Source organism: Rissa tridactyla, chromosome 2, assembly GCF_028500815.1.
Source record: "Rissa tridactyla isolate bRisTri1 chromosome 2, bRisTri1.patW.cur.20221130, whole genome shotgun sequence".
Classification (NCBI taxonomy): domain Eukaryota; kingdom Metazoa; phylum Chordata; class Aves; order Charadriiformes; family Laridae; genus Rissa; species Rissa tridactyla.
Window position 1 is genome coordinate 13,323,903 of NC_071467.1, and position 9,411 is coordinate 13,333,313.

The window sequence follows — 9,411 nt, forward strand, 5'->3', positions numbered from 1 at the left end:
ATTTCAGGCTCAGAAAAGTTGTAGCAAGGACCCTTACGGACAAATGCGGAGAATAAGGGATGTAGGTTGCCCTCCCAGAGATTTACCACAATCTACTGCCAATTCTTGAGCACATAATATAGTTGTCTATTTACAGCTGCGTATGTATAAGATTAAAGTCAGGATTTTTGCATTGCCCATATGCTGACAGCAACTTTTCACGTCCTATGTCCCTGTGATCCTACTTCACCAACATTGGATCTCTTTCCTTTGTAAATCTATCATTCCACCATAAATCTCTTCTTATTGTGCTACTTCAGGCCCAGTCTGAGTAAGTCACAAGACTGTTGTTGACCAATGTAAAAGATGCTCCTAGATGAAGGGGCTAGCAGCAAGCGTTTCTGACATTTCTCGAAACAGGATGAATATCCCACTTCTCTTAAAGTGCTAAGAATTCATTTATTTCTGGCTCAGTGGGGCTGTGAAATGCTAGAGCTTAGCAGTCGTATATTCCAGAATAACCTCCTGCTCTGAAAAACTTTCAAATAAATCTTCAGTATGACTTCCGAGGATTATCTTCATAACAGACTTTTATCTTTTGAAAGTCAGAAGAGCAGATGCTGCCTTCAGCTTTTCTATAGATACTGAGTTTAAATTGAGCATTTTATGAAATAGCTGGTACAATCATTGTGTCCAAGTTCAGACAGCAGTCATCGCAGGGTGATTTGATTTTCACTCTGGATAGCCTGTACCCTGCCAGGTCAAATAAACTCCTTCCTTCTCCCGTCCTGAACTAATCTGAAGAGAGAGAAAAAAAATAATATCACCTTGAACGATTATTTGTAGAGCGTTAGGTAGGAGCATTACTGCCCCAGCAAGTCCCAGGGAGCTTCCAAGGACTCCAAGCAGGACACTGGGCTGCTGCCACTCAGCACTAGGTGACCCCCTGGAGGTGCTGATCAAGGAGGTAGCAAAGGCCAGCCACAAGTACACATGCTTCATGCTGATGCTGCCAAACCCCTTTAAACTGGATGGGAAATCAGCCTCCACTGGTATTGCAGCAATTCACTTTCTATCTACTACCAGAAAATCCAAACTTGTAAAAAGACTTTCCACACCCAGATTTTCCACAAAATCATCCTTTCATGCAAAGTCAGCTGTATCTTGCAGATCTCCTGTCTCCACTTTTATCATAGCTGTCAACATAACCTCATTCATCAATATTGCTCCTTTATTTTACTGGAGTTGGAGGGAAGCTGTTCAAACAAAGGCTGTACTTAATGACTAGAGCACTACTAGTTCCTAAAATAAACATCTTTATGTCTCAATATTTGCTTCTCATCAATGTCCCTGAGAGCATCCTGCCTTTACAGGGTGCAACTCAAAAGAGTTTGCTGTTCTGGGGTATGATTCACACTTTGTCAACAATAAGCACATTTGGTTGAACTCGGCACTTTCGGTTACTTCAGTATTTCTCAAGGTGCTTGGAAGCAGCCAAGCTCCAGCAATTGCTGCAAGCATTGTTAGTATCAGAGATGGAAATGGCCGGACAAAAATAGCTGTCTGCATAGTCTGGCAAGGAGCTTGTCTCCAAATAAAAATTTGGAATGAACCACCTTGTGAAGGGTCAGGTCTGCAAGCCTTGTGCTTCAAATTTCATTCATATTTTACTGGAACTATTTAATAAAGAAGAAAAAAAACCCAAACATGAAATAAGACACGGATTATTATATGAAGAAAGATTGTTGGAGGAATGACTAATAGCCCCTCTTCTGTATAAACATACAAGGAAATAATTAATCTTTTCTTCATAGAATCACAGAACAATAGATTGGTTTGGGTTGGAAGGGAGCTTTGAAAACCATTTAGCCCAACCCCCCCTGCCATGGGCAGGGATATCCTTCACTAGATCAGGCTGCTCAAAGCTCCATCCAACCTGGCCTTGAACACTTCAAATGATGGGGCATCCACAGCTTCCCTGGGCAGCCTGTTCCAGTGTCTCTCCACCCACATCATAAAAAATTTTTTCCTTTTGTTCAACCTCTTTCAGGTCTTAAGAGCGTTGCCCCTTGTCCTGTCGCTACAGGCACTGGTATAAAGCCATCCTCTTTCTTACAAGTGCCCCTTATGTATTGAAAGGCCACAATAAGGTCTCCCTGAAGCCTTCTCTTCTGGCTGAACGATCCCAACTCTCTCAACTTTTCTTCATAGGAGAGGTGTTCCATTGCTCTGATCATTCTTGTGACCTTACTCCGGACCCACTCCAACAGGTCCATGTCTTTCTGGTGGTGGGGACTCCAGAGCTGGATGCAGCCATGGCAGGGGACTCCAGGTGGGGTCTCATGAGAGCACAGTAGAGGGGAAAAATCACCTGATGGCCACACTCCTTTTGATGCAGACCAGGACATGATTTGCTTTCTGGACTGCAAGCACACATCACCAGCTCATGTCCAATTTTTCATCCACCAGCATCCCTAAGTCTTTCTCTGAGGGGCTGATCTCAATCCCCTCATCCCCCAGCCTGTATTGATACTGGGGATTGCCCCAACCCAGGTGCAGGACTTTGCACTTGGCCTTGTTGAACTTCACAAGGTTCACATGGGCCCATTCCTCAAGCCCCTCGGGGTCCCCCTGGATAGCATCCCATCCCTCTAATGAATCAACCGCACCAATCAGCTTAGCGTCTTCTGCAAACTTGCTGAGGGTATTCATAATACCGAGGAAGGAAAGCAATACATCACCAAAGTAATTTTCCATAGCACAATTGATTTGCTTTTCCCTGTGCTACAGCCCCTAACAGAGCTGCTGAGCTGTGGTGAATAGGACTGTTACCCCAAACTTGAAAGAAAAGTCCCCCATGTGTTCACCATTGCTGGGGTCGAGGAAGGGAAAGGGTCCCGCTGCCTATTAGCAGGCAGGGTCCCCCCTAGCAGACAGGCTCTTCCAGACAGCGTTTAACAGCAAAGGCTTATCTGGTATTATGTGAATTGTTTTCAGGAAGAATCCTTCCCTCAATGACAACAAGCAGCCTGGATCCTATATAATACCTAAAATTAATCAGAATAATCCCACCCAGCACCCTATTGCCTTTCTACTGTGATAAGCCCTTTTCAGAAGATGCTGCCTTTTGTTTATTTCTCACTTCTTTCTGTTTATTCCTCATTAATGCAGCAGAAATATCTACCTGATAATAACTAGAAACGCTTTCTTCTGAGGATTTCAGAGAGCTTTGCGAGGGCAAGCATAGGCTCATTTTTTTAAAGATGGCAAAATCAAGGAACAAGTTAATACTCCAATAGAGGCTAGGCTATAAATCATAGCTTGTAGTTCCTATCTGCTTGCCCAAAAGGCAGGATTATTTGGGACGTAGTTAAAGCATGTGAAAAAAAGGTGAGAAGTGAAAGCTGATTTTGGCTTTAGAAAGGGTTGCTTATTTTTGTCACAAGTCATGCATTATAGCAAGTGTCTTTTTTATCTTCTATAATTCCCTGCCACCAACAAATCCCCAGTACAAACAAGCACAAGCTGGAGCAACATGAGACACTCTGGGAGAGGCAATACAGCCATTTGCTTTTGGTGGAGAGACCACACCATCCCACCACATCTCTGTCTTGGAGGAAGCCACAATGCATAGGAGACTTTTGAACCCCTTTGCCTTCAGCAGGGACACACCAAAGCCTGCTAGTTTTCCACCTGTGGAGTCCATTGTAAGGGACGTGCTTTTTTTGGCCACTTCTACCAAGGCAGCATTTCTGAGAGCGCTGGCTAAACCCATCGTCTTAGAGTTAGACAAAGCCCTGAGCTTGGAAGAGACACAGTCGAGGAGAACAAGGTTCAGACACAGTTGTATTGCCTTGTATCAGTATAGACCATTAGCTGCTGGAAATGCCAAGTAATTTCACTTAACACAAATGTCTGTTGTTGCAGGCTAAATTAAATCAAATTATCTCCTATTTTCTAAGAGTATGGAAGCCCAGAGTCACTGCATCACGTCTCAGCCTCAGTCTGCATGTGCAAGTTGGATAATGGTTCTTCCAGGCTTTTTGCATGGCTTGCACAGCCAGAAACAAAAAAAAAAAAATTAATATATTCATTCTCACTGAAAATATTGTGTATTTCAGAAATTCTATAAAATACCCAGAAAATCCACTTCATCTCCTCAGAAGGCAGCAAGAGTACAGAGCTAGCAGAAAAAACACGCTTCACTTCAATTTTGATATTTGCAGAAGTACAGCTTAAAAAAAGAAAAGAACACAATCCTAGGAAACAAGATTTCCAGAGTGACTTACACGTAAATAAAGTCGGAAATATGGATCAACATTGGAAAAGAAATTTAGGTTAGATGCTCAGTTGGCTGTCCCTCCGACAGTTTCCCCACTTACACCAGCTGGATCTAGCTCAGCCACCTGGCCAGCATTTCCACCAGAAAGCATGAGAGGAAAAAGACATAAATGGCCCGTTAAAGTCACAGTATGGTGGGTTTTTGAGCGTGATCTGTGGCCACACATCTAGACACTAGTGACAGATTTATCTTACCTAACTTCAGACATCTAAAGGTAGGCTGCTACATCCCAGCCAGTCATCCCAGGTAATCCATATCAAGTAGACATCAGAAATTCATCCAAATGAATTAGGCACCAGAAGGGTTCATCTCTCCCCATCAACTGGGAAGGGAGTCTAGACACTTGAGACATCTACATTTGTCCAGCTTAATCCCACCCTCATGTGGCAAGCCTGAGCAAGACGGTGTGAAAAAAAAGATATATCAAACTTTCTTAATGAGACAGAGAGAGATTTAAAACACAGAGAGATTGAATAGAGTGTTTTGAGGGGGGGAAAGAAAAAAAAGATACTTTCGTAAAATCCGGGGGATTTTACTTGAGAAGCCTAAATGTAAGGGTTTCCCTGCCCTTGCATTGGACCCCCACATGGAGCACAGCTCATCTTTTTATGAAAATGATCAGTTTAGCTCTACCTCAGGGCATTACACAAGTAACTCAATGTCCGCATTTCTCTGGGTCGGTGAAGGGGAGACAGCAGTGTGAGTTCTTGCCTGCTTATGGTTGGAGTCAGCAAATCTCCCCACTCCTAAGTGAGATTGTCCATCACTCTGTCCTGATGGAGGAGCAAGTGACATCGCAAAGCCTGTCTGTGCCACCAGTGCTTTGGTCCTCAAATGCCACCTGGTGGTGCCTCTTCGAAGCCCTGTCTAGTCATTACGGGCATCCTTTGAGGATAACAAGGGCTGAGTTGTGTCCTGTGAGTAGCAAGCTTTCTGCCAGAATGGCAATGCCTACAGGTCTGGTCCCCACTGATGGTATTTATTTGGTGGGCTTGTAATAAAGAGTTTAAGCCAGAAGTAAATATTGGTACAAGTAACATAAAATACAACAGAAAGCAGGGAGAAGCTGCATCAGGACCAATTCAGCAAAACCCTGAGGCGTGCACAGACGAGGCTGGTGTTACGCACAGGAGTCAATGTATGTTTTCCAAGTCCCATCCAAAAACCTCACCATCAGCCACCTTTTCTGTCCATGCAGTTCATTTTTGTCAGGTGAAGTTATTCAGTGATATCATTAGCAGCTTTAGGAGCAAGACCTGAAGGCCAGCCTCCCAGAGCTTTTACAGTAGCTCTGTAATAAACAATAAGAAGGCAATCACATGAAAAAAAAATTAGCAATAAAGAAGTAACAAGGAGTAAGGAAGAAGAGGAACGACTTGATTCAAAGAGCAGCAATTTCACCGCTGGCAGGGGATATCCCAGTGCCACTGCGTGTGCAGCAAGTGGCTGGTTGTCACAGCAGATCACTGATGATTTCCTACATTCCCCAGGGCAAAGAGGGCTGGAAGAGAGCCCTTTCTCCTAGGGCAGCTTTCTCCATCTGCAGAGAGTGAAAGCAGGACCTCGCTGCCCCAGACTTCCCAGGTCACCTGCTGGAGGTACAGGCTTGCTCTCCAGTGCCTGTACATCACCCTGACCCATGAAAATGCCAAGAAAAAGGCATGTAATGAGGAAAGAGGAAGACGGCTGCATTTTATGCATCCTTGAGGCAAAAAGTGTTCTGGAAGTACTTGTTCAAAATACTTCAGAGAACCGTTTGTTTGTTTGTTTTTTTGTTTGTTTCTCAGTGGAGAGCACTTTCTGGGCCTCATAAGCCACCAGACTTTATCTAGGTACAAACCCAGCAGCAGGAGGTTTCCCTCTGTGTTTACAGACTTAACACTGGGGGCTACTTCTACACAGACAGGTCATACAACCCTCAGGCTGGATTTTGCCTTTCCCTGTAAGGAACACTTGCATCCATACCTCATGGCTTGCTATGAATTAAGGCTATCTTGAGCAACAGCCCAATACTCAGAGCTCTAAATCTGAATTCACAAGTTTTTCATGTGCCGGGACTTTTACCATGGGAGGTGGGGACGTGCTGGCTTGAGACAAACTGCAGGCACTGACACATCCAAACCCCACGCTTGGACATAGGCAACCAAGCCAGGAGAGGTCAACCCCCAACACTGAGCAACGGAGCCCCAAGATGCCAAATGCCACCAGTGAAACACGTCAGCGCCCCGGAGCCCCAACAGATGTTCATTTCGTGGTCACACACGAGGACAAGATTGCGTCATTAGGCACAGGGCTGATGAGAGGAAAATGCTCCCCAGGGAGCTCACGAGGGGATTTTCCCCCTGCCTTTCCCTCAGCAATGGTGCAGGTGACAATCCATAGCACGGCGCAGAAAAATGAGGGATCACAATTCCTTGAGTGCTTACAGAGAAACCCAAACCTTCCTCCAAAGCAGTGACGGTGCCAGCATGCTCAAATGCTTCTTGCAGCCGCCCAGAAGTTGCCAAGGGGAGGCCCAGCTCCTTCCTTGCCGCATGTTGTGTGTTTTTTCTGACAAGCTCCTCGTGCCTGCCTCAGCCCCAAGCTGCCTTTGCCTTGGGGTGGCAACAAGATATACGCAAGTGGGAACAACTGTGCTTTGTTTTCAATTGTAAAATGATTATTGGTCTCATTTATAGTAATTGTGCAATTTTTTTTAAATCAGTCATTGACATCTTAATAAAGAGCTGAAGTCACATCATTTACCCTTAGTGGATAAAATCCTGCTGTAAGGTATGCTGATGTAAACCCTGCAGCAACTACTTTTTTCTCTAGAGCTATCCCAGAACTGCATCTGAGACAAAATCAGAATCAATAAGTAGAATTTCAGCTCTGGTATTACTCATGTTTCCCTACTACTCATAGAAACTAGGTTCACTTCTGAAGTTACAATAGCAGTACGCAAGAAAACTGAATGAAATGCCAAATACTTCAGCACCCTCAGAGCAGAAACCTTTTGATGTCAGAAAGACCAATCTAAGCAAAAGACGCACAAGAAATTGGTATTAATGTATTTTAGATCAGATTCATGTCATTGTGCTATTTCACATTTTCCTGTGAACGAGTCAAATTCTCAAGCGCTTTAGCACTGCTTGTTTAGAACACTTTGCATTGTTGTGACTATGGTTTCTTAAAAATCAACTACATCAACTGAAATGAAATGAATCCATGAAAAACAAACTATTACCACTTTCCAAAGCTAATAAACTGTTTAGAGTTTATTGTTTAGAGACAATTTTAAAGGACCCAAACTCTCTGGTGCAGAGAGTAATCCAACAGCCCAGATATCTGATGGAGATTTCTGTTGTCTGCAGCATCAGACCCACAGAATAATAAATGACTTGGGCTCCAGAACCATGTAGTTCTCTCAGCAGAACAAATCCATTTCAAAAGAAGAAATAGAAAAATTTTTCTAAATCTTTCCAGAGATAATGCTAGATCAGTTTTAGGTACATTTTCTTAGACTGTTTCAATGAAGGAAAAAACTAGGGAAACAAAACATGGCTTTCTCTTCGCTCACAAAACATTGTGCAGTTGTCCTAGAATATAACGCAGGCACAAGTTACAATTTGTCACCATATTAAATTTATTTAACCACTACCATTTATTTACTATTTATATAAGTTAATTTATATAACTATTTATATAAGTTAATTACTATTAATATAAGTTAATTTATATAAGTTAATTAGGCAAATCCTCTAAGCACTTTGGCCAAACTTGATCTCAGTTCCACATCCTAAGTCCCTAAAGACTCTACAGAATCCATGAAAAAGTTCCGGGTTTGGTCTACTACAGCCCGGGCAAAACCTGTTTGCTAGTACCCATTCAGCTCTACTGCAAAAGAAGGTGGAAACAAGAAAATACACTATAAGCAGGACATGCTAATTAAATAATCTTAACTCTAAACAGAAATACAGAACCATACAAATAAACATGGTTATACACATATATATACATTCATAAGCACAAACACCCATACATTCCTCTGTTCCCTTTCAGCAAAAAGCCAGTATCCTTTCCTTATGAAAAACAAGCATTTCACAAATTAGAGCTAATCCTCAACTCACGAATTGGGTTGATCTCAGGAAAATGAGATTATTTCCAGCTGCTGCACCTAAGCACTAAAAGACCTAAGTGTCAAATTTTGCCTTTAGATGCATCGTATTGAAATCAAAAATTCTCACTGGGTAACGTCAAGAATACATGCATCTACCTAAGAAACATGGCATGCTGTTTCTAGATACTGCTTCAAGGCAGAATCACAAAACTACAGGGAGAGATCCCAGTGATGTTAGACCAACTGATGAAGCCACAGAAACCGCTCTCGTACATTCGAGCCCCAAAGCCCAGGACCAGGCCACTCCGGGTGATTTCTGTTCTCCTACTTGCACCGATGAGTTGATGCACACCAAGTGTGAACCAGGGTAATCCCAAAGATGCTACACTGCTGAACAACAGCAGACAGGAAAATAAAACCCTAAAGATACAGCATTCATCTGCTCCCGTTTGCAGTTCGGTGGAGTTAATGATTTTTCCTCAAACACTTTTAAAGGATAAACCTGTACCAACACAAAACTTGCTGACGTAAACGACACACTCACACAAGCACCTTAATGTTAAAATTCTAAGCCTTTAAGTATTTCTAAACCTTATTTTTTCTCAGTGGAGAATGTTTTGTATTTTCACTGCCAAAAAAAAAAAAAAAAAAGGGAAAAATAGAAGAGACATTACCTTGGCTTTTTTCCCTCCATCTCCTATGCTTTCCTGTTGTCCCGTGTCAAAACGGCCTTCAGGAACTCATCCAGCACCTGCAAGACACACCACTCTTCTTGCTTTGGCTGCCATAGGGATTCTGTCTGTATTTATGATTAACTCACCGAGATATCTGCCACAGTGGGGTGAGGCTGTTTAAACACTTAATGATATTCATGACTCTTATTCCAGATAAGGTTCGCCAGAGCACTGAAGTGTACAAGTGCAGTTAGCTGCTTAGTGAAGCCTTGCAAAACTCGGTGGGTTTGGCTCATAGTGCTTCTTTATAGATACTT

The 9,411-nt window shown here is 42.9% G+C and overlaps 1 protein-coding gene across 1 annotated transcript in view; it reads right to left on the reverse strand.

Moving 5' to 3' along the window:
• FER1L6 (fer-1 like family member 6) overlaps nucleotides 1–9,196 on the reverse strand; it is a 93,625-nt gene extending 84,429 nt beyond the window's left edge. Inside the window, exon 1 of the mRNA XM_054193519.1 lies at nucleotides 9,095–9,196. Within this exon, the coding sequence (XP_054049494.1) occupies nucleotides 9,095–9,114 (20 nt within the window). The 5' untranslated portion in view covers nucleotides 9,115–9,196. The remainder of the gene's footprint in view (nucleotides 1–9,094) is intronic.
• Between the last annotated feature and the right edge of the window lie 215 nt (nucleotides 9,197–9,411).